General features: G+C 48.3%; 2 protein-coding genes across 3 annotated transcripts in view; one reads left to right on the forward strand and one right to left on the reverse strand.

Annotated features, from left to right (window-relative positions):
- Positions 1-22: 22 nt before the first annotated feature.
- C6H1orf131 (chromosome 6 C1orf131 homolog) lies at positions 23-15328 on the forward strand. The gene is made up of 7 exons (XM_002917094.4): positions 23-154; positions 2253-2599; positions 12254-12310; positions 13025-13120; positions 13268-13354; positions 13900-13952; positions 15032-15328. Exons 1-7 carry the CDS (start codon positions 67-69, stop codon positions 15168-15170), a joined length of 867 nt encoding a protein of 288 aa, XP_002917140.1. The 5' UTR covers positions 23-66; the 3' UTR covers positions 15171-15328.
- Positions 15329-18878: 3550 nt separating this feature from the next.
- TRIM67 (tripartite motif containing 67) overlaps positions 18879-25209 on the reverse strand; it is a 47363-nt gene continuing 41032 nt past the window's right edge. For both annotated transcript variants that reach the window (XM_019797350.2, XM_019797349.2), the window contains exon 10: positions 18879-24864. In XM_019797350.2, coding sequence (XP_019652909.2) covers positions 24799-24864 — 66 coding nt within the window. In that variant the 3' untranslated portion in view covers positions 18879-24798. The remainder of the gene's footprint in view (positions 24865-25209) is intronic.

The raw sequence follows: 25209 nt of genomic DNA on the forward strand, positions 1-25209 counted from the left end.
GCGAGGCCGAAATCCCCGCGGGCTCTGGGCGGTACCGCGGTGGCACCTCCCCCCGCCGCCCCCGCCATGGCTCAGGAGCAGAGGTTGGGCGCCCGCGCGCCTTCCGGCTCTCAGACACTCTTGGACTACCTGCTCCGGAACCTCTACGATTTTGGTGAGTGCAGGGTCTCGCAGCCCACGTGGAGAGTGGACTGGCAGCTGAGGGTCTGCTGTGCCTTCGGAACTGGGCCGCCCTCGGCTCTCGGTTCTTGCACGTGGAGCACCCCTCAGCTACTCCGCCCTGGTTCCCATGACGAGTCCAGCACACACCTCCGACAGAGGTCCCCCCCTCCCCCCGCCTCACGATTGGGCTCTTTTGTTATTTTTCATGGATCAAGCCTCGCAAGTCGTCCCTGAGTGTGGGCACCACCTAGTTGCTCGTCACCAAGGCGTTCAGGCTTACAGGGTGTGATCGCATGGGACCTTGGCCTCTCGGAAATAGCCCACCCTTTCACATTTCCTGGCCCTCTGGGAAGCCCGCATCCCACACCACCCTTCCAAACACGGGTGACCCTGGTGCGTTTGTACCACCTTGTCATCCTAGAGTCCCAACCTTCAGTGTGTTCCTCCCTCGCGGACTTCGGACAGGGTTTTCACGTGAAGCGTTTCACAGCCTTTTCTTCCACTAAGTTGGCCAGCCTCTCCTTTTATCTTGCTCGGAGAAAGGAAAGAAAAACGGTTGTTCAAGATTGGCAACCATGTGGCGCTTTAGTAGGAAGACAGTTCCACACACTCTGAAGAATTTGTTCCAGGTTAGGTGACATCCCTTGTTCAGGCAAGAGCTAGCCTAGGCATTAGTGTCTTTAAGGAGCAAACATTTCTTAAATTTGTAACCTGCTGTTGCAAAAGCTATTGTAGTTTAGAGCCATTGCTCAAAATTCTAAGCTCACTTACACAGTAAAAATAATAGCTAATTAGTGTAGAGAATTTGCCATATAGTCCATGTCTTTCATGTATTTACTCATTTAATCTTCGCTTCCTGGTGAAATACATACTGTCATTAATCGCATTTATTACAAATGTAGAAACAAGCATTAGGGGTTAAAAAACTTATCAAAGTCCACCTAGCTATTGATTTGCAGAGCCTGGGTTCCAATCCCCAGACTCTCTAGCCCCGGTCCCTCCCCTTGAATTGACCTGTCCTGTGGACACAACATCTTGCGCCCTTGGGAGTATCAGAGGACAGAGAAGACTTAGTCTTTGGCCTTGAGAAGTTTAAAAACTAGAGGAAAAGACAATTCTGCCAAATCCTAAATACAGTTTACGTTAGCACAGGCTTGAAATTATGTGAGGAGCTCTGAAGGCTTGGGCTGTAACTACCCATTTTTAGGTGCCCAGTGCCAAAGTTTAGTTGACCCTTAATATAAGTAAACATAAATGATCAGCCTATATTTAGGGAGCACTGTGATACTGGCTGGCACCGTGGGTGAGTAATGAGGTCAGAACCTTCACGTGACTGGTCAGAATTGAACAGGTGAAACAAAGAGGAGATAAAGGGATTTCATAGAAAATAAATGTGTTCAAATTGAATCACTTGTCGGTTCATCTTAATTCATAAGTGAAAAAAGAAAGGGAAGACTAATACCCATCTGTAATCCTAGAGAGTTAAAAAACAAAACACCAGATGCACTGGCAGACATTTTTAGCGCAAAGCATGAGCCAGCTGGGATTACCAGTTCCCCAGGGACTATTGCCTTGAGCTTGCTGTTAGTATGGACTGAAGTAAGGGCTGAAGTAATTGTGTCATGAGTCAAAGACATGAGTATAGTTACCTAGCAAAAGATGGCACATCTTGGATTCTACAAGTTGTGCAAACAAACCATAAGAGACTCTTAATCATAGGAAACAAACTGAGGGTTGCTGGAGGGGAGGGGAGTGGGGGATTGGGGTAACTGGGTGATAGGCATTAAGGAGGGCATGTGATATAATGAGCACTGGGTATTATATGAGACTGATGAATCACAGACGTGTACTTCTGAAACCAATAATACATTATATGTGAATTAATTGAATTAAAATTTTAAAAATAAATAAAAATACCAAAAAAAAAAAAGCGTGCAAATACAACCCCATTTGAAGAAAAAGAAATCTTTTGTTTTCTTTGTATGTCTGGGTGTTGATAGCCGTGGTGTATGTACAAGCGCATTCACATGGTTTGACCATTTCATAAAACCAAAGCTATTTATTTTTCCACTCTGTGTTTGAACAAACAGGAGAGACAGAAGATGAAACAGAACAGAAAAGGATCAGAAAGAGAGGAGAAAACAAGAAGAGAGGTGCTGGGACTCCAATGGCCATGGCAACAGAGCCGGCTCCCCTACCTGATTCTCTTGTAAGAGGCCAAAGGAAGAGTGCCTCCAGCTTCTTCAAGGAACTCCGAGAAGAGCTGCAGCGTGCTCCTGCTGTGTCCCCCACTGGTTCCCCTTCAGGACCAGAAGTCCCTAGTGCTGTAGTATCTCCCTCAACCCTGAAGAACAGCGGGGAGCCAGTAGAAGTGGTAGAATTTCACAGCAGAAATAAGAAAAGAAAAGAGAAGCTGGATCAAGATGAGAGCGCACAGGTAACGAGTTGGTTAGTTTATACGTATGTGGTGAAAACCCTGATATTGCAGTTTTAGAGAAGTATCTTTTCTTTTTTTTCTTAAAAAAAAGGTTTGGGTGCCTTGGTGGGTCAGTCGGTTAAGAATCTGCCTTCAGCTCAGGTCATGATCTCAGGGTCCTGGGATCTAGGCTTCCTGCTCAGCGGGGAGCCTGCTTCTCCCTCTCCCTCTTCCCCTCCCCCTGCTTGTGCTTTCTTTCTTTCTCTCTCTCTGTGTCTCTTTCAAATAAATAAATAAAATTGTTTTAAAAAGTTTTTATCAAAAATAAAAAAATAAAGTTTTTATTCATTTAAGGAATCTTACACCCAACATGGGGCATGAACTCATGACCCCAAGATCAAGAGTTGCAGGCTATACCAACTGAGCCATCCAGGCACCCCTAGATGAGTATCTTTTTAGATGGTGTCAAGGGTCCCCAAGACCACCCTCTGGCTTGAGGATTTGCTAAAAGCACTCACAGGACTCAACACTCAGCATGTACTCACCATCATGGTTACAAATTACTGCAACAAAAGGATACAGAGTAAAACTAGTGAAGGAAACAGGTGTCTGGGACAAGGTCTGGAGGAAACCAGGTGTAAGTGTCTAGATGTCCTCTCCCAGTGGAGTTGTAGAAGATGTGTTTCATTTCCCCAGCAGTGAGTTGTGACAGCATGTGGGAAGTGTTGCCAACCAGGGAATTTCACCCCAGCCTGGGTGTCCATAGTTTCTATTGGAGATCAGTTATGCAGATATGCAGACTGACCTTAGTTATTGAAGCTCCAGAAAAAAAGTAGGTATTCGCCATAAATCACATTGTGAGTATAAACAATCTAGTCAGACTTGGTGTGGCTTGGCTCAAGGCCTTGGGGATGCAAAAATCCTCTTGTCAGACAATTGGTCAGCTCCCAGGAACCAGCCAAGGGCCAATTCTGAAAACAAGACTGCCTTAGGAATGTGCAGAGTTTGAGAAATGCAAGCCTGCTGTGTGGACCTTTCATGCTGTTTTAGGCATCAGGATACAGCATTGAACAAAAGGGGCAAACTGTTTTCTCTCAAGGAACTTAACATTCTGATGGAAAACAGTTGGATTTCACTGACCAGTATTCTCTCTCAGACTGCATTTGTCTCACTCAAAATTCAGTCCAGGAGAAAGGTATAGTTGCTTATCCAACTTTTCCCACCAGGGTGTTATGGTTTTGTCAAATTCATTGCAAAAATCCAGATATTCTGTTTCTGTTACTTTCCTCATGTCCCGTAAATTTCCATCTATCGTTAAAGGGAAAGGGGATTGTATTCGTTTCCTAGGCTGCTGGGCAGAAATGTTCTCTCTTACAGTTTTGGAGGCCAGAAAGGCCAAACTCAAGGTGTTGGCTGGGCACACTCCCCTCTGAAAGGGAATCTGTGCTTTCTTCTTCCAGCTTCTGGAGGCTCTAAGCATTCCTTGGCTCGTGGCTGCATCACCCTCAACTCTTCTCCGTCTGCACATGGCCCTCTCTGTATGTCTGAGTCTCAGATCTCCCTCTGCCTTTTTCGAAGGACAGCTGTCATTGGATTTAGGGCCCACCCGAAATGTAGGATGGACGGTCTCGTCATGAGATCCTTAATTACACTACAAAGACCCTTTTTCCAAATAAGATCCATTCGTTGATTCTGGGCATTAGAGCATGGACATGTCTTTTTTTGGAGACCATAATTCAACTCACTGCAAGGACAGTCGGGCTTGTACCATTCTTGGCGAATGTGTGTGAGCACATTGAGTGCTTACCACATCTTTTTTATGGTTTAAAAAAACCAGCTGCGTCATCTTTCCTAGCGTTCAGGTAGCTCTTCACGTCATGCTCACCAGCATGTTTTCCTCGAAGACTAATAGTGGTTTTTGTAATCATCTACCTTTATTTTAGGATTCTAGGTAAGTTTCCAACTCCTACTCCAAATATTGGGGCACTGGGAGCTGTTACAGGCAGGCCAGGAAGCGGAGTTCCTGGGCCCTTCAGCCAGCCAGAGTTCCCACGCTGGCCAGCCAGGGAAGCTTACGGTGAGCAGTGTTACCACAGGGAACCCTCGTGCACCTTACAAATACTAGTATTTTCTGTATGTGCCGTGCAGTGAAAAAGGTTGAACACTGCTTTGCATTATATGTAATTCTGTGTTTGGAGAATTAACTAACAAAGCATCTGAGTACCCTCCCTCATTTCTTCAGATGCCCTGGTCTTCTGTTTTCTCTTAGGCTCATTGGGTTCTTTCTAGAATGGAAAGTTTTCTAATCGAAAGGACAAAAACGTTGGCATTGAATGAGCGCATTTCTGTCTCTTACTAATAGCACATCTGCTGCGGGCTGTTGGGTTCTTTTTCTTCCCGTTCCGACTGATCCCTTTTTCATTGTAGTTGGCTTTTCTCAGGAACCTCGGCTCATCCGATATTTTGGATTTTCTGACCTTAATGAAATTTTTCAGTTGTTCTTAGCATTCTGCCCTTTCCTACTTTTTAAAATGTATCCTTTGAACACATGAGTGTGTCCGGCCAAGGAGACAGAAAATGAACACCATAAAAACAGATACGCCTGTAAAAAGACTTTAGGATGTTGGTATTGCAACATGTAAACAAATACAAATGACTACGCTGTTTATTAATGGCATATCCTGGGTAGAGGGAGTGCCAGCTAAGGAATAGTCAATCAGCTGGGAGTAATTAAGATACATGATGCTATGCCAAGAGTTTGTATATCGTGGCAAATGATAGCTATGGCCCCTGTTCTCTGAAAGCTTACAGGTCGTTGTAGGACAGTTCAGACAGATGTGCAATCAGCCCAGATGTCTAATAAGATAATGACAGCCTGCATGGAATCAGCTGCTTGTCTTTGGAGAATACTTAAGAGGTACTGACACGTTGGACAACCCAGCTGGTCCTGCCCGAACCCAGGAAGTGACCTTCTTTCCCTGGAACTTAGATCTATGACATATATACTGCGATTGAACAGCATTGTGTATTGAAAACAGGTGTTCATAGTGTGCTATGGTGATTTATAGTAAGATATGAAATATATATATTTGGTCTCTCTCTATATATATATATTTGGTCTATGTATATAAAAAAGTATATATATATATTTGGTCTTTGTCCCCTGTTTCCGGCACAGAACTCCTGTAACCCGTGTAATTCCCTCAGTGACGAGAGCAGTAAAGGGGTGCTTTGTAGCCAGTGAATTGGAGAAGCTGTGAAGGAGGGGGCAGGTTGCCAGGAGACTCACCTGCATGATTATAGGATTGGAAATTTCAGTCCCATCTCCCTGACCTCTGGGGAGAAGAAATGGGCTGGAGGTTGAATTAATTGCCTGTGGCCAGTGATTTAATTCATCATACTTGTGTAATGAAGCCTCTGTAGAAACCCAAGGGTTTGGAAAGCTGGATTGGTGACCATGTGTAGGTGCTTGGAGAGTGACATGTTCAGAGAGGATGGAAGGACCCCATCCTGTCCCACATACCTCACCCTGTGCATCTCCCCCATCAGCCTGTTCCTGAGTTATATCCTTTTATAATCAACCAGCAATCTGGTAAGTTAGCTGGCTTTCCTGAGTTCTGTGAGGCGCTCTAGCAAACTAATCGAACCCAAGGAGGGGGTTGTGGGAACTGCTAATCTGTAGGTGGTGGGTAAGAAGCACGCACAGGTGACAACATGGGCTCGCAGCTGGTGAAAGAAGTGGGCAGCAGTCTTGTAGGACAGAGCCCTTAACCTGTGCAATCTGATACCATTTCCAGGTAGAGTGTCACGATTGAGTTGAATTGTAGCTGGTGTGGGAGCACTGCTTATTGGCTATGTGGGGAAACCCTCCCCCGACATCACCTCATTTAATGGATTAATCAGGGAACTTGGCCACCATTTATATAACGTTTTGCGCATTCCAACTGTCTGACCTACAAATGAACTTCCTAATTCTATCCCTTTTACAAAGCAGTGACTGTAGAAGTAGTTTGACAGGAAATAGTAGCTCACAGATCATTTACGCACTTACTCATTTATTCCACAAATGATTGGGTGCCTACTGTTTGCCAGACCCCCAAGATCCAACAGTGAACAAGATATGGTCCTCTGCCCTCATGGAGTATACAGTCTACTGCTGGAATCAGACAAATCCCAAGTAAATTAATAATATAATTAAAAAGAGTTTTAAAGGGCCCCTGGGTGGCTCAGTCAGTTAAGCGTCTGCCTTCGGCTCAGGTCGTGATCCCAGGGTCCTGGGATCGAGTCCTGCATCAGGCTCCCTGCTCAGCTGGGAGTCTGCCTCTCCCTCTCCCTCTGTTCCTTATGCTGGCCTGCTCTCTCTGCTTCTCTCTCTCTCTCTCAAATAAATAAATAAAATCTTAAAAAAAAAAAAAAAAAGAATTTAAACCCTCCAAGGGAAGAACCTCCTTTTGGTAGAGTGGGGGGCAGTCTCAGGAGGAGGTGACACGAGGCTCTGCTGAAGCTGGCCAGTGAAAGGAGCCAGAAGAGCAATGCCAGTGTCCTGAGGTGTGAGAAGGCCTGAGGGATTCTGGAAGCTGGAAGCCTAGTGGAGAAGGACAGAGGGGAGAAGAAGATGAGCTGTGGTGCAGGGCCAGGCCAAGGCCGGCCCTTCCCAGGTCTTGCAGGCAATGGTCAGGCCTTTTGAAATTTAAAGTATATGGAGAGCCCCCAGAGAGTTTTAAGGGCATGAGGTGATGTGACTTACTCAGGCCCCTGCATGGTAAATAGATATAGATAAGCAATAGCAAGAGGCTTGTAGGGGCTGAGTTAGCAGTTTACTGCAGTGGTCCTGGGTCACGATGGGGTGACCTGGACTTGGGATTTGAGGAATGAGTGGGTGAACTGCTCTTTATTTTTTTTATTTTTCTTTTTTTAAGGATTTTATTTATTTATTTATTTGACAGAGAGAGACACAGCCAGTGAAAGAGGGAACACAAGCAGGGGGAGTGGGAGAAGAAGCAGGCTCCCAGCGGAGCATGGAGCCCGATGTGGGGCTCGATCCCAGAACCCCAGGATCATGCCCTGAGCCTTAGGCAGACGCCTAAGGACTAAGCCACCCAGGCGCCCCTGAATTGCTCTTTAATGAGTGCAAGGCTTCCTGGGAGGAAGAATGAAAAAGCACCAGATGTGGCTGAAAATGATCCAAGCGTTGCTTGACTGATACATTTATCAGTATTTTCTACACTTTTGCATCATCTGTGTCCCGAACCTTAGCCTCTTTTGCAGCCTCCAGAGAAAAGAGGTAAGAAAGACATAATAGAAGTAATAGGACAGTGGACTCTAGATCTGAAGGGGCCCTTGGCTTCTGCGGCCTGGACGCAGGTACGTGCAGACCGCTACTAAACACGCAGCAAATCACTATAATAACTAAGATTTACGGGTGCTTGCTACTGCCCCAATGATTACTTCCTTTCACTAGTTCATTATCTCACTGAATCCTCACAATTCCTGTGTCCTGTCTTCATTTTACAGAGAAAAGTGCTGCCTAAAGAGGTTAAGATACGTGCCTGTGTTTAAACAGTCGACCGCCCCCTATCTGCCATTCTAGAACCCCAGAACTTCGAAAATCAGGTTTTAGTTTTGTTTTGAAGCTTGGTGCAGATTTATTTCGCAGCAAAACCTGACCTGAACTCATGTGGGGCTTAGGAATTATTTCTGTTTGTTCCGTTCGGCATGAATATTCATGGATATTCTGGCAGAAATATGAGTGCACTTAATCACGGGTTATGGTCTTGGCCCCCTCCGGAAGTGGTATATTGTATTAGTGGATTCGCAGTATTACCTTTCTAAAGTGTGAAAGCCTCTGAATTTTCTAAGGATTCACAGAAAGGACTGTGGATGTGAAGTAAGAACCGGAGCTCAGGTTCAGACCCTAGGAAAGGACTGTGGATGTGAAGTAAGAACCGGAGCTCAGGTTCAGACCCCAGGCCTTCTGGCTTGCAAGCTGCTCCACCAGAGAGAGAGAGAGCGGGTTAGGTTAGGCTCCTAGTCCTTTGAGTAACACAAGCGCATGGACCCAGAAGCTTCACCAAAAAGACCTGTCCCCACGTTACTGTCGCAGGTTCTTACTGCCCTCGTAATCTCTGCAGTATCTAGATTGCTCCCTAGGGCTCAACACTGAAATCCTCCACACTCCAGGGCACCCTTTACCTCTGTTCCACACCCCTGTTCTTTAGCAAATCCAGTGTTGGCTAAAAAGAGAGCGTTTATTTCCCCAACTACTCTCTCATGGGACAAAGATTGGACAGTAACCAGTAGATTAAAAGAATCTAACCAGTGCAGCAGAAAATAGCCGTGGTCAGCCAGCCAGCTCATGGACGCATTCACTGAGCCTGGAGGACTGTCAGCCTTCCTCCCGCACCCCCAAACTCTTCCATCATTTTATAGCTTGCTGCTTTCTTCGGAGCCTAACATGCAAGTTCTCAAAATCTGTAAACGTTTCTCTTTCCCGTGTGCAGGACAGTAAAGGTTTACGGGTCAGGATAGATAAGGCTGTGGTTTGGTAACATAGTCCCTACATCTTAGTGGTTTGAAGGCAAAAGTTGATTATTCTTACACGTCGGTCAGGGTTGGCAAGGACAGCACGTGCTGCTCCACGCCGTCCTCATCTAGGGACCCAGGATAACAGGGGCTCCACTGTCTGGAAGGCTCTTAGTTGCTTTGGTGAAGGAGGGGGGTTGATGAACGGCTGGCTCTTCGAGGTGCCTTGTGGTGGGGGCGTATTCCCCTCTGCTCACACTTCTTAGGCCAGAGAAAGTCATGTAGCCTTACCTAACTTCAGGCAGGCAGGGGAGCCTGGAAGCCGGGGAGGACTGCTGGCGCCCGCAGGTGGTAAGCCTGCTGCTGCAGACTGAGCACTGGGGCAAAGCGGACAGGGAGAAGCGCTGTCTTCCAAGTCAGGCAATATGTGGTGACTGATGGACTGAAAGGTCTTAAAAGCTGTGAATAAAAGTTGGATGTTGGTGGGGTCATGCTTATGGACTCAGCATCACAAAATAGTGAGCTAAGAATTATTTTCCAAACGTTTGCTTTTATGATAAAGATATAGAATCTGGACCTTTCTCAAACACATCAAGAGCTGCAAAGCCGAGATATCTCTGGCGAAATGTTCACAGAGGACTTGGGAGTGGCAAGGTATCTACGTCCCACCGAACCTGTCACCCAGGCCCGCGCGGGCCCTCGGCCCAGGTGTCCCCACAGTCAGGATGAACCGAGGCCAGTGTGCGGGGGCTGGGAATTCTGTGGGGCTGGCGTTGGGGAGAGCGGGGACGTCAGAGGCCTGCCCCTCTCCTCTGTGGGCTGCTTTCAGCCCCACAGTGACTGTCACGCAGGTGACCAAGAATTTTATTACAGCGTTTAGGTCCTCTTAGATTGCTCCTTCCTCACGCTGATCTTCTGACAGCGGGGCAGCCCAGGGCATCGGTGACATCTCCAGTGACACTGGGAATCTCATGCTCCTGAACGTGAAATGTTCAACTCTGAAGACTAGTTAGCCGTTACTTCACTGGACGGATGGGAGGGGAGAAGAGAGAAAGAACTATTTAAGTTTTTAGAAAAGGAGGCACATGTTTCATGGATATTTGGAGATCTGTGAACCACATAGAGTTTCTCTCTCTCTGTCTTTTTTTTTTTTTTTTAAGATTTTATTTATTTATTTGACAGAGAGAGACCACGAGAGAAGGGACACAAGCAAGGGGAGTGCGAGAGGGAGAAGCAGGCTTCCCGCCGAGCAGGGAGCCCGATGCAGGGAGCCCGATGCGGGGCTTGATCCCAGGACCCTGGGATCACGCCCTGAGCCGAAGGCAGACGCTTAATGGCTGAGCCACCCAGGCGCCCCACAGTTTCTCTTTTTAACATAAAATTTGTATTTGAGGATTGGGATGATCCCAAAATCATTAAGATTTAAAGCCGTTTGTTTTTCAGAAGTCGTGTCAGTATTTATCATATTAAATAGGTTAGGTGTGCATGCCAGTGGAAAAGACTTTTTAACTTCAGGGTAAATACAGAATTTTTTTCCAGCCACGGAACAGGAAATAATTCTTTCTGGGGTAGAGGAACGGAAGCACCTGGCATCCTTCATGTGCCCATGGTCTTAATTAAGGCATTTGATTCTGTGAAATACGTGACTAAAGGAAATCGTAAGCATCATCAAGGTCAGGGATCTTGGTAAAGTAACGTGGGAGATGCATTTGCTGTGACAGCGAGCACAAAGCAGGGTGACGTGCTTAGAGGATGGCCGTCCTCCGTGGCGCCGTGTTGTCTGTCTAGCTGAGTCAGCGTGCAGTGTGCTAGCTGACGAGTGCGCTGGGGTCACCGCCTGGGGGCCGCTGTTCCATAGTGGGTTAGTTAATACTCAGAGCACTGGCCGCGTCTTCCTATTTCCTGGACCTTGCTAACATTTATACCACTGCGCGCTTTACCCACTGTCATGGTAAGAACCCCTCTGTGAGGTCCGTACATGGCCTCATGGAGAGAGCCTGTCACCCGGGGAAGCATTCAGTGACTGACCCACTCACCCAAAATACAGGATAAGCTGAAGTACAGCTCCCATTGGGAGAAGGAGAGACCATGAGACCTGTAGATGGCCTCTCAGCATGGTGTAGGGCACGGTACTGCAGTGTCCCAGCACAGTGCCCCCTGCTGAGCAGGAGATCCTACCCTGGCGAGCATCACTGTTCACCATTGTCCTCTGAGGGAGAAGGGCACATTCTCTAGAGGCTTCCCGACTTTTAGAGCCTGCTTCCTGTTGGTCCAGATTTGGTGTTTGGGGTTGAGTAGTGACCACTGCTGTTAGCCAGATGTGACAACTCATTTCCTTAAAACCTCAAGCTTTGGTCAGTTCTGTGCGCTGGTAACCAGAGCTAGTGGCTGTATCAATGTAAAGAGTCACATGCTTTGAACACATTTGGAGCATCATTATTTTCTATTGGGAATTATAAACTAAATCTCCATTTCTAGAAATGTGATGTTCCTGAAGGAAATATTTAGTTAAGAGAGTTTTGTTAGCCATTATTTTAATGGCTGGATGGGAACGAAAAGGGAGAGAAAGAGTTTTTAAATATAATGTTTAGGGGCTCATGGGTGGCTCAGTCAGTTAAGTATCCGACTCTTGACTGTGACTCAGGTCATGATCTCACGGTTGTGAGATCAAACCGAGCCCCACGTCAGGCTCCACACTGGGCGTGGAGCCTCCTTAAGATTTTCTCTCTCTCTCTGTCTCTCTCCCTCCTTCCCCACCCCCCTGCGTGCACACACTCTCTCTCCTTTAAAAAAAAATTAAATAAATAATTAAAAAATATATAATGTTTACCTTCCAGAATCCCTGCTCACTCACCCTCTTCAAAACCCCCACTGAACAGAATCTTCTGCATGTGGTTTATGAGAGACAGACATCAGTTTCTCTCATCATCTTTTTTATTTTTGTATTTTTTTAAAAAATTTCTCATCCTCTCTTAAGCTTTGAGACCTTAACATTTTCTTCCATGAAGACTTTTGTGCAACATGCTTGTGTTATCCTTTGGTATTTAGGCATCTGGGCCAGTTTCAGGGCTTTGTAAAACATGAATACTGCATTGGTGACAATACTCCCATGATACAGTAACGTGATCTTAATAAGATTTTTTTTCTTTTCAGACCAAAACTAGTGTCCCTGGGAAAGATGTGGATAGACAAGAATTTAACTTAGAGAAGGTATGTGGTTTGAAACTGTTCATTTGTTTCAACTTTTAATACCAAAAAAAAAAAAAAAAAAAAGGTTCCATGTCCAATGGCTGAAGAAATGGTTAAGCAAATCCCACTGATTATCAGGCCATCATTTAAAACGTGCTGGTTGGTGGCCGCAGTGCCCACGATGCAGAGGTAAGTAGAAAAGCAGGGTGGGGTGCGTGTGTGCTGCGGTTGTAACGAGGTTTTTAAAATGCCTGAGAAAAAAGACAGGAGGAGGTAATTCAGCTGCCAAGAGTGGGCATTGGCGACTCTTTCTCTTCCTCTGCAGCATCTTTAAACAAATAAATACGGATCTGTGTTTGAAGCTGCTATGAGAAATGGCTTCTCAGTGTGAGTAAGAGTGTTTGGAGAGTACTTTTAAGTGGAAATTCTTGCCTGGAAGGGTAATAGCTTGTTTCAGAGAGAATCCAAGTATGCAGAGCTCTGCGTTTAATCCTAATTCTGTTGCTCGTTTGTGTGCCGTTAAGTCTTTGCTTCAACTGTCCAAAATTCCACACAAGAATGAGTGTTGTGAGGTTATGGTAAGAAATTATGTAAGACCTCCACAAAGCTCCACAAACCGCAGCACGACAGAGTTCCTGCAGCACATTGTGTCTGACGTGGGCTACTCCTAGGGATAGATCTCTTCCTTGGAGTCTCTGGAGTGCACATGGGGCTCATTCCTCTCTGCGTCTGCAGGCTCGCTTAGAAGTGCACCGGTTCGGGATCACGGGTTATGGAAAAGGGAAGGAACGAATCTTGGAACGGGAACGCGCCATCATGCTGGGTGCGAAGGTGAGGGGCTGCTTCCTTTTTCCATCAGCAGACAGGATACATACAGGAAAGGGGAGCGCCCAGGGCAAGGCAGGGCAGGGGTCACTGGGAGATCCTTGCAAAATGAAAAATGATACCTTTTGGTTTCTCCCCCCCCCCCCATTGCAGCCTCCCAAAAACAGTTATGTGAATTACAAGGTGTTGCAGGAGCAAATCAAAGAAAAGAAGGCAGCAAAAGAAGAAGAAAAGAGAACGGTATGAGTAATAGCCCTTTTGTTACTGTGGTTGGCTGCAGTGGAATGCCAGACCTGCTGTTCGGGAAGCAGTGAGGACTGCAGTAAGATGCACAGTGACACGATCGTCCTCTCCACCTGTTCAGATCAGCTTCATTCTGTAACACTAGCCAGGGAAGCCGGCATAGTCACATGAGTACTTGCTTTGAGGTAGCATGTTCCTGCTCAGATCACGTCAGCCACTGTCATATTTTTCCCATGTCACGTTTTACGTTGTACAGAACACAAGGGCCTATGACAGACCGCAGAGGGGTAGGTGCTCTGTTCCCTCCCTTTCCCCTAAAATGGAAGATTGGATGTTTCTCCCATCAGACTCTTCTGGAACGACCTTTCACACTCTTGAAAGAGTTTCAGTATTAAACTGAGCGTATGTTTAATATGCCTGCTTGAGAAAAAGATGACCAAGTAAATGGTATCTCACTGGCTTTTGATCACACACCTCTTGTCTGTTTTTGAATCTCCATTATCCATTATTGACACATATATTATCTTAAATTTTGAAATCAGGCCCAAGACACAGATATTTTCAAGAAAAAGAAGAGGAGAGGGCAGGAAGACAGGTGAGTGACATCCTCAGGTACTGGGGAGGAATGATCTGGATAAATCTGTTGATTAGTCCTGAAAGTAACACCCTGGAGTTTACGTGGTGTTTCTAGCCCGTTAGAGGGCTTCACTGTCCCTCATGCATTTTGAGTAAGTCCTGGGAGGGGAAGACGGGAAGACATTGTCCCAGATCGAACAGCTCCCTCAGAACTGAATCAGGAATCTTCTCTAGGCTCCCGTTTCCAAAGATCAGACAGCTCGAGTAACTCATGGAGAAGCTGAGGTTGACATTCCCAACCCCTGCTAAGAGCCTGCCCAGATGGCAGCGCGGTCTGAGGCTGTGTCCTGTTTTCTGACATACCATGGGAGGCAGAGCGCTGTGATCTGAGTATTGATTCTCTTGCTTCGTGCTAGTTTCTTAGCTTTTGTTCAAAAATGCCTTTTCTCTCTCCTTGAATGACTGTTTCAAAATTGACTTCTTTTGCCTTAACCTTTTTCTTGGACTCCTAGTGAGCTTGCACATGGGTGGTCATTTGTCCTGGCCACATGTGTCTGTCTGTGTTGAGGGTCCCCGGCATGCCAGGTGTATAGGTGTCGGGTGTCGGGGATTCAGCCATGATCGCACGGGTTGGGGGAGTATACCTGCCTTTGAGGAGCTTACATTGTAGTGAGGGAAACACCCCGAAACATACAAACAGGTAAGCAAGGGGATGTCAGGTGGTAGCAGGTTCCATGAAGAGGTTGCAATAAAGCATTATAAAAGAAAATCACTGGGGGTGGGAGGGCTGGGATGTCATTCTGGGGGATGACCTCCTGAGTTGAGAACTGAGTGAAGAGGAGGGGACAGCCTGGAAAGATCTGTAGCAGAACATTCTGCATAGAAGAAGCTAGTGCAAAGGCCCTGGGACAGGAAGGCGGCTGGCATGTTTCAGGGACCACAGGAAGGCGGATGGTTGTTGCAGTAGGGCAGGGGAGGATGGTGTGCAGGGGAGGACCCCAGGAGTTTGCGGGAGCAGACCATGGCCACCTGGTTGATGGTGCTGCCATTCTTCTTCATAAGCATAACTCTGCTACCTTTCTCTCCCTTTAACTGCAGGAAATCCAAAAAGAAGAAATCAGCTCCCAGCATTTTGTCTAGTGGACGAATGGGGCAGGTTGGAAAATTCAAAAATGGGACACTGATTCTGAGCCAGGTTGATATCAAGAAAATAAATTCCTCCCGAGTGGCTAAGTGAAGTCCTTTGTAAAATAAAGAGAGGAATGGGAAAGTGCCACTGCACTGAAACTGGACCCTTCAAGATTTCCAGATTATTCTTACTTATTTTACATTTCATAGACTGCTTTTCTATTTTTAGGTGAAAAAACATCAGAAATAAAATTTGTAGTGTCTGAAGTGTCTGCTTTATGGTGATGAGCGTGTGGTGGGAAGGGCCAGCTGCACTGGGAGTATAAAGCAAACCAATTGAAAAGGTGGTTTAATTTTGTCCAGTGAGATGTATGCTAGATTCGCTTTCCCTGGTGTTTTGTGCATTTGCTTATAATGTGATTTTCATTAACTTAATAATTTATTGATTTGTCGGGGTGCCTGGGTGGCACAGCGGTTAAGCGTCTGCCTTCGGCTCAGGGCGTGATCCCGGCGTTGCGGGATCGAGCCCCACATCAGGCTCCTCTGCTATGAGCCTGCTTCTTCCTCTCCCACTCCCCCTGCTTGTGTTCCCTCTCTCACTGGCTGTCTCTATCTCTGTCAAATAAATAAATAAAATCTTTAAAAAAAATAATAATTTATTGATTTGTAAATGCTAATAATGAGCTTTAAATTGCCTTTTTTGGGGAGCCTGGGTGGCTCAGTCATTAAGCGTCTGCCTTTGGCTCAGGGCATAATCTCAGAGTCCTGGGATTGAGCCCCACATCCGCTGGAGGCCTGCTTCTTCCTCTCCCACTCCCCCTGCCTGTGTTCCCTCTCTCGTGGCTGTCTCTCAAATAAATAAAATTTTTTTAAAAAATGAATTGCCTTTTTTTTTTTTTAAAGATGTATTTATTTTAGAGAGCGAGAGATCGAGCACATGAGCAGGGGGAGGGGCAGAGGGAGAGGGAGCGAGTGAATCCCAAGCAGACTCCCGGCTGAGTGCAGAGCCAGTGTGGGCTCAGTGTCAAGACCCTGGGATTGTGACCTGAGCTGAAATCAAAAGTTGGATGCTTCACTGACTGAGACACTCAGGTGCCCCCAAATTGCCTTTTATTTTCTAAAAGTGGTGTAATGTTACTATATCATGAAAGAACCAACAGTGTGAGAATTGGGCAGCTCTCTTGTGGGAAAAGCAGTGGTAATTTTTAGCCTCCCAAGTGTATAAGATGTCCTTTGTAAGAAGCTAAGTAAATAAAACGCAGCTTTGTGGTATGTGTAGCTGTGACTCTTAGCACAGCAGAGGATTTTAACTTATGTCCTAATACCCACACGTAGACTAATGTAATCTCCTTCAAAATAATCACCTTGGGTGGCTAAACATTTATTTTTAGTGATACTGCACTTGCTGAAAGTGTCTGGAACTTCTCAAAGCTTGTGACATCAAAAGAAGTCTTCAAGGGTGGTAATCAATTTTGACTTTTTTTTATGACCAAAAAGTTATGATCCAAACCTAGTAAGTAATAAGGTTTTGATCGCAACAAAGAAGCTTAACTGGCTGATGTTCTTGTGTGGCTCAAACTTGACCGCAAAGGCATGGCCAAACAAGGAACTCCACGAAAGCTCTGAACTGAAGGGAGACTGCAGTCGGTGTTCTATTCTCCAAATTCATTTTGGAAGGCGGTAGTCGGCAGGATATGTGTTTTGGCAGTTTCTAAGAGTGATTTTTTTTAAAGGTGTGGAAGATCCTAAGTGTGACAAAGCACCAGGAAGCGTCTCAGGCGCTAGAAGTGACCTGTCAGTTCTTTCTCTCCTTAGAGCCCAGGGTCCGAGGCAGCCCCACCTCATGCCCGCCTCCCCAAGCCATGTGGCTCAAACCGCTGAGCGCTTAGCGAGACTACAGACCAAAGTCACAGGCTAGTGAGTTCTGGAAAAGTTCCAAGTATAAATTTCTCCTCTTGATTGGGTTTCACTTTTTAATGTACTAAGTTAATACCGAAAGAGTGGTTTTGTTACCACTGGGTGCTCTAGAAATACTCGGACGTTTAGAGGCTGAAAGAGACCTGTATTTTAAGGGCTGGAGATCAGGCTTAAGACCATGCTTTTTATTTCTGCTTTGAGAAAGTTTCTTCCAGCAAGATTAGCAGCAGAGAGAAGCCACCATGAAAAAACAGTCATCCAAAGGAAGACGGTTATGACGAAGATTCTGGCAACAGCCACCAGGGGAGCGGACCTGGGCTCCAGGGCAGTGATCAGGGTGCCCTTACTGTCTACAGCCTGCTGTTTCCCCTTTGTGGGGGTTTCTTCCAGTCCTGGACACAGTCTGGTGGATCAACCATTGCTCCACACGACAGCCCCCCTACCATTATTCCCAGTGACCCACTTAGGGACCTTGAGATTCCCTGTCCCCACAACTCTTGGCCCCATGGACCTGGAGACCCTTCTCAAAGGAAGAAACAGCACAACACATGTCCCGCTGAACCAAGGTTGTCCAGGCAAGAAGAGCCACACCTGGCAGGGGTGACCCTGACCATCAAGAGGAGGTAGGGCTGCTGTCACCCAGTGGGGCAGGGAGACAGCTGCATGCAGGCGGTCCCCTCAGCCATCTCTTCACATTCTTTTTGCCTGATTTTGATGGTAAATAGACAAAATGCAGCAACCCTGGGGGAGAAGGGCCTGGTGACCTGAGGCTCGGACCCCCAGGGATGAGGGCCTGGATCGCAACGAGAAGAGGGTGACTAGGTGAGGGCGAGTGGATCTAGACTGACTAGGAGAGGAGGCTGACCGTGAGCGTCCTGTGCAGCTCCAAGCCAGCTACAGCCGCAGGGAATGTAGTTTGAGACCCTGGCCTTAGCTGAGCTTCTCTCACAGGAATTCTGGAGGAACTTCTCCCCAGACTTCAGCAAAGCATGGGTCTGTGGTATGGGGATGGTGCCGGGCGCTGTGACGCCTCACACAGATCCCTTCCCAGGAACGAGTAATTACCGCTTCATTGTTCTGAGTGACCTCTCTCCCAGGGTGGCTCACAGTCCCGGCTGGATCCAGGGGAGGGTGTTAAAGCCCCGTGCTGCTTTCCCCACACAGACTGGCCGAGGCCTTTGCTGGGTCTGTGTCACAGCTCAACCTCCCCGTGGCCAATCCTGCTTCCTTTGCTTCCACGGGGGGACATCCACAGAGCACCCTCTAGTAAATGCCCTGCCGCCTCACCTCAGTATGCAACTGCCCCGACCCAGGGAAGCCGTTCAGGGGTCCCCCAGGTAACTGGACTGCGAGGCCAGGCCGAAGGGGCTGTTGGGAGGCTGTGACACATGTGCTCCTGAGGGTCATAGTTTGAGGCAGGCCACAAGGGACAGAGTTTCAGGTCAGACACACCTGGGCTCAGTCTGTGTGGTTGAAGGGGCTGGTCAATGTCCTTGGTGCTCATAGGTTATTAGGACGTGTCTTCCCCCAAATCTCAGTTTCTTATAACCCCTGACCAATGTTTTATTCATGGGTGTATCTTAACCACAGTGTTACCTGTTACCAATTTCCAGCCCTGTCACCTCCTGCAAGGATGAATTCATGAACTCCGCATTGTTTGAGATGGACCCTATCGTCTAGAGTCATGGAATCACCCCAAGATCCATGGGCACACGCAGCGCGGCCATATTGACGCTGGCGCCTCACAAGGCCCAGGCCCTCTGGGTGAGAGACAGGGTGTCCTCCTGCCCTGCAGCCTCCGCCCGGCCGCCCGCCAGCGCTCAGGGCCTGCGGGGTGAGAGGCACGCCCCACTGCTGAGCAGAAATTACAGACTGTGCCTTGTCTTTCAGTTGTTGGCAGTGTCAAAAGAATTTATTTCAAATCTGCTTAAGACTGTGATAAAACTCAGGTTTTCCAAAAGGCAATACACAAAGTCCAACCAACCCCCAAAGACCAGAAAACACAGTGTTTGCAATTCAAAAAATACAAACGCGTGTGGGTACCAATACAAAAATTAGAAAAAAGTTGCTTTCCTCCCCACCTCCCCAACGCCCCCCTCCCCCCTCCCCGTGTTTCCAGTGGGACATGAACACCAACAGGACCAAGAGCTGCCACCATATACCAACAACTCTCACAGGAAGTGGATGCGATGGTGGGGGAGGGGAGGGAGAAAACGGGTAAAGAAAGGCAGGGACATGGAAGTTCTGTGGACAGTCAAAACAAGGACACAAACTTTTTAAATTCCTTTTGCCAACGTTAAACAAATTGCTCATGCTTAATACACAGTTCAGTGGGAAAGCAGCAATTCTGCATCATGCATTTAACTTGTGCTTGCTCACTCCGCACTTCCTCTTGGTGCTGAGGAAGCCGGGGGCTTGGGACGCCCAGTCACCAGGTGTGGGAGGAGCTGGAAAGGTCCGGCCCTGGGCTGGGCTCTCACTCAAAGGACACCCGCCATTTTTCCGCTTCCGCAGCCACGAGCAGTCACTTCCAAACCTGAAGTCTGTTTTTTGGACTCTCCTCAGAGCCTGCCTGAGGGCCTGGCCTGAGGAGTGGTGCCCACCTTGCCAGGGTCTTCTCCAGGACTCGGGTGGGCAGCCTGCGCCCTCCATGAGCTGCACTCTTTGAGAGAAGAGTGATGCCTCCAGACGAGACTCCAGTAAGGTCTCAACTCCCAACCCAACTGAAATCAACTTCATTCACTGAGAAAGCCAGGAAACCCCCCCGCCCTTAGCAGGTAGCGCAAGTGAAGTCCCAGGGCTGTGATGACCACCCAGCAGGTGTCTCCTGCCCTACTCTTAGATACTGGTTCTCACAGCTGCTCCCCTGCTGACATCTTGGGAGACAATGGAGTTACACTAAGGGTCAGGGGACACCTTAGATACTAGAACTTAAGGTGACCGAGGAGGCAGAAAGGCAGGTTAACCTCTTTCCAGGTTTTATGGGGACTAACAATGAGAATGCTGATACGCAGCCTGTTTACAGCACTTTGTACAGAAAGTACCGTTGAAACAGGCCTCACTGGCAATGGGAACATTTGCGTGTTGTGTTGCTTTGTATGGTTATGTGAAGCCTATGTTAAATGTCAGTTTTCCCTCCTCAAGGCCAGGCAGCAGTGTAATAAATACATGCTCCTGGTCCTAAGAGGCTTGGATGGAAGACACTGTCTGTGGTCAGAGAACATTCTGGAAAGTCACCACATGGGCTTGATTCACTGAATGGGAACCAGTAGTCTAGACTCAATGGATGAAAGACTATATATTTTTTTCCCTTAAAAAATGTTATTCTGAATCCTCTCAATATATCAGAGGAGGTAGGTTAGTATGACTCGTTCCATTTTCGGGTGGGGATACGGAAGCATGGAAAGATTTAAGACGTTTGCCCACACCCATGCCCTGAGCCAATATCAGAGCCAGGGTAAAAAGAGATGAGTTTCTAAGGGCTGAACTTTGTGTCTGATCAACACATCCTACCCCAAACCTAGTCTTACCTATTTTACAGTCCACCGAAAGTGAAAGCCACCAGGATCTTGTTCTCGCCAAGGAGAGCTTGCCAAGGAATGTGATCCCTGAACACAGCTACTGGCTTACTTGCAAAAGTGGAGATTTCCTGGAATCAGCACAGGCCTTAAATATCTTCTAAGGAGATCTGATTCCATTTTTAAAACCAGATAAAGGTCGCAAATCCATTAAGGAGTTCCTGTTGCTTCCAGTCAAACGTGGCCAAGGAAAAATAAGGTAACAAGTTTTGCCTTCTAGGAATGGGGGTGTGGTGTGGGGGGCCTCTGCAGGATACAAAGTGAGACCTGACAGCTTGGCCGCTGCTTCTGGTTCACCCCATCTTCCCCTACCTTCCCCAGCCGGTGGAACACTGCAGACCTATGGATAATCCTGGGCTTGGGTGTTGAGATGAAGGCCCACAGCCTTGTGATACAGGCTTTCTGTCTGACACTGAGGTGGATGCTTACACATCACACTGCATACGGACGTATGACAAACCAGTAGCATAACCTCGTGATTCTCAGCCCAGGGTGTCCCCCAGGGGACAGTTGGCAATGTCTGTAGATGCTCAGTTGTCACAGCGAACCTGGGGTTGCTACTGGCATCTCATGGGTCAAGGCCGAGGGTGTTGCTAGCCACCCTACCGAGCACAGGAGAGCTCACAACAGTAAGAGTTACCCACCCCGAAACGTCAGTAGAGCAGAAGTGGAGGCACCTGGCATCATCCATGCACCTTGTAGTACTGTTTTCCAGCATTCACATGCCGAGCCCCCAGGGCTCTTCCCTACCCTCACTCTCTCACCATGAGCAGGTGGTCACGGGACGGACCAGCAACAGCTTTGTGTAAGAGCTGCTGAAACACGCCTTCACAGGGGCCCAAGCCTTTCACTTGCAACCAGAATTAAGGCTAAAATGCAAATATCTCCAGAAGAAGGACACACAGAACCTGCGTTCTGCTCCTTTCCTGAGAGTGCTCTGGTGGACAGAGAAGTGGGGAGGCATTCCCGGGCGCCATGAGCAAGGAGGATGGGCCTGTGGCCATGGCCCCTGGTGAGCTACGGTTCTTCCCCAGGCTCACTCCCCATCCTCCTCCCTCTCAATGGGCACGGGGCACCTGAGGGTGCTGTCACAACTACAGAGTTCACACAGGGCTGAAGATTCAGCCTAGAACTATATACAGTTTTATAGCTTTCAGGTCAGTTACCTTGTGGGTCAGGATTACTGATGTCCACTCTAATTAGAATCATTATCTTCCCGAACCGGACAGAGAAGGGGATGCGGGGCTGTGTGTGATACCTTACCTTGGTTTGACTTAGGAGCTAGGATGCTATGCAGTGAGTTGCTATTGGACACTTTTAAAAAGGATTAATTCTAAAAGGAAAGGCATACACTTTGACCAAACTTGCTCACTAGCAAAGAACAAACTGCAGAATTACGTGAAGGAGGCATTATTTACAAGGCAATGGAACGTGACATTTTAAGTTACTTTGAATTCCTTTCTCACTGAAACTGCTCAATAGACAAACACCAAGTTATTCCTCAGACAGCGCAACAAAAGCATCGTCTTGATATAATTTTATGTACAAAAATGCTACCACGTTCGTTGGAAAGGGACAGGGAATTCGATGGCGGATGAGAAACCCATGACCTGTCGCCTCTACTCCAAACCCCAGGGGCTTCCGGGGAGGGTGACGTAAAGCCATGGGCTGTTGATGATTCCTTCTTCGTTGGCTAATCCCTCAAAAACACAGGTGTGTGGCACAGACCTGCCTTCTCTCTTCAGTCCGTTCTTGTCCCTGAAAGGTGTTTTGTGCTGAGGACAGGAGAGGTGGCTTAAGGACAGCCTGAGATGGTCCTGGGATGGGCCGTATTGCTTCTGGGCTCCTGGAGGAGTAGGCAAAGGTAGAAAGGTGCCTGTCCCGGGCACTCACAGGGCCTCCTGGGGCTGGGGACTGCTGCAAAAGTGGGGGTGGGGGAGTTCTGGCAGCTTCCTTCTGGAAAATCACCTTTTATTTCCTAAAGAGATCCCTGCCATTGTGGGACCTTCCCTTCTCCCTGTTCGTCTCCCTCTGACCTAGGCGCTAGCTGTCCTGAGGGTGTCACCAAGTCCACCTGACCTTGAGCAGCTCCTCTCCAGTGATCCAGAGCCAGGGCCAGCTTCGGGGGTTCTGGATGCTTCCCAGCCTTTCATCCGGACCCCATGGCAGAAAGTCACCGCCGTCTTCCCGGCCGCACTCACTCCTGGTGTCACCCCCAGGGCGCTGCTCCTTCTTCTCCCACAGCCGATACATCTGGACCCACGGGCCACGCTCCATCCGCCCCAGGAAGGCCGTGGCTCCTCTGCATCTTTAGGAATCCTCCCCACCTTCCAAGCTGAGTCCACCCGGAGCTATGGCTAAGGAGTGAAACCAAAGGCAAGTGGAAGCAAAGAGGAGAGAGGCAGCTGCCAGGAGGACAGGTGGCAGCCTGGGGCCCAGGCGGGACCTCCCCGGCAGCTGGGGGGATCTGGCGGAGCTCCGGGACAGGACAAGAAGCACCCCTGTGCACCCAGGGAACCACGCAGCAGGCGGAGAACGAAGAGGCAAGACCTCAGCTCCCCCGGCAGGTGGCTGCCAGGACCGGGGCACGGAGGCTTCGACAGCACCAAGCAGCTTCTGAAGGCCCCGGGCAGCTGGGCTAGCGGCCACACCTGCCCACAAGGCAGGGACAAGGCAGCCTTGCGGTCCAAGGGCGCGGGCTCTGAGGTAGGATTGTCGGATCTGCTGCTAGGGGCAGGGTCTACACAGCTTTGGCCGGGGTGACTCAGAAAGCATGGGCAGCGTCTGAACAAGCAGGTAGAACCGAGTCAACAGAGTTGCTGCCGGTTTACCGGCTAAGTTTTATAAAAATCCGATCCAGCAAGTGGACAAAATAAAATGCTTGATAAAATATATTCTTTCAAAAAGGAGAGAGAACGTTTCACCACCAGATGGAAAATGGAGGTGGCAGGTGACAAGGAAGAAAAAAAGGAGGGACAGGAAGGTGCTCTGGGGACAGGACCAAGGCAGGCTCCAGGCTCAGAGCCCTGAAAACCAACTCTCTTTCCGAGAGATACAAATGACTTGTGAGCATCTCCAGGGAGAAGGTTTGCATTCCCAGCAAGGAGGCCTGGGCCTCTCAGACCTGCACACCCAAGCTGGGGGGCGAGGAACACGCTGATATTGCTGTTTCCTGCCTTCTTCAGAGGACCTGCCTCTCCCCCTTACCCCCACCCCCAGGGCAGAGCCACCCCTGCCCTTGGGGTCACCTCCTGCTTTCAGGATGACAGTAGGGTGGTCTCCAAGCAAAGGTAGGCGGCTCTAAGAGGTTTCCCCAGGGCCTCGAATCTTGTGTGCTATGAGTCTGGGAGGGGCCCCCTCTGGAAGAGAGCAACTCAGACAGGCTTGCAGTTCCAGAAAGAGCCACCAGGTGAAGACTCCTCACACTATCATTCCAATGTCAGTGTTTTCCTTTATGTTTAAGAACTAAGAACTAAATGAATGAATTTTAGCAGACTGTGTGTGTGGGTGGGTATGTGTGTGTGTGCAAGAGAGAAAGAGACAGACAGAGAGAGACAGAGAAAGAAAGAGAGAAAGACACAGAGAGACTGGGTGATTAATGAAGGACCAAAGGAAACCATTTTAAGGTTCTCAACAGTTCGATGGGAGTGGTGAAGGTCAAAATTAGTGCCCCTTGCTATCGACCCTGGATTAGGTTTGCAAGGGCATAACACAGTGGAGACTCCAGGACCAAGAGGCAATAGGATAACATTTCCTGGAGAAGATGAGAACCTGCAGCCTTGGGACTGAGTGGTGTCCCGGCAAAGGGTCAACCCTTGGGCCATGGGATTCCGAAGCGTCTTCCTGGCCTCCTACTCTCAGGATGCCCGTCTGCCCTCATGCTCGTCCCTTCCCACAAAAGCAAGCTTTGAAAACAGATGGCAGGAAACATCATCAGAAACCCCAGATGCTTTCTCACTCCCTTTAGAAAGGTCCTTCTTTGGGAGTATCTGCAATGTCCAGGAGGAAGGAAAGGGACATACACACCCATGTTCACCATGGACCAGTAGTCACTTCCACAAGTGGCCAGTTTAACCAGTTGCCTCAACAAGCATGGCTTGCAGACCTATTCTGCATCTCCCAAAGAAAACATGTCTCTAAGATACTCAGTGACATCATCGTCCTACCCTCATGGGTTCTTTGAACGTAGTGAGGCGTGGTGGGGCTTTTCCCAGATGCCGGTGAACAGCTGGATCTGGGAGGCTAGTTGCCTGACAGCTTGGGCCTCCCCAGGTTTGTTGGCACTTCCAGTCCTGTGTGCAGGGTGACCTGGAACAGAAGACAGGGTGAGTGAGGGTGGGGGAGGCCACCACGAGAACCCTGACAGCTCGTACAGCACAGTGGGTCGCCACAGGCAGCAGCTTGAAGGCTTCTGTCTGTGGTGGGCGATGCTGTTTACTGTGTGGATCAGTATCACTCATGCAGTGTCTGCAAGTTGGCCCGAGGAGCTGGTCTGAGCCCGGATCTCCCACGTGGTCCCACGGCCAGGAGCCCAGACAAGGCCAACGCTCCGTTGCTGCAGGTGTACTGTTCTCCCCGTGTACTGTTTTCTTTCCGTGGCTCTTGTTCCTTTCCTACACCTGTTCTCTTAACCCTGTGGGAGGACGGCCCATA

The sequence above is a fragment of the Ailuropoda melanoleuca genome, chromosome 6, assembly GCF_002007445.2.
Source record: "Ailuropoda melanoleuca isolate Jingjing chromosome 6, ASM200744v2, whole genome shotgun sequence".
Taxonomy (NCBI): domain Eukaryota; kingdom Metazoa; phylum Chordata; class Mammalia; order Carnivora; family Ursidae; genus Ailuropoda; species Ailuropoda melanoleuca.

Coding starts and splice junctions, on each gene's coding strand:
- C6H1orf131 (XM_002917094.4), top strand. CDS start 67: ATGGCTCAGGAGCAGAGGTTGGGCGCCCGCGCGCCTTCCGGCTCTCAG. Junction 12,311..13,024: donor AAGAATTTAACTTAGAGAAG/GTATGTGGTTTG, acceptor CTGCGTCTGCAG/GCTCGCTTAGAAGTGCACCG. Junction 13,953..15,031: donor AGGAGAGGGCAGGAAGACAG/GTGAGTGACATC, acceptor CTTTAACTGCAG/GAAATCCAAAAAGAAGAAAT.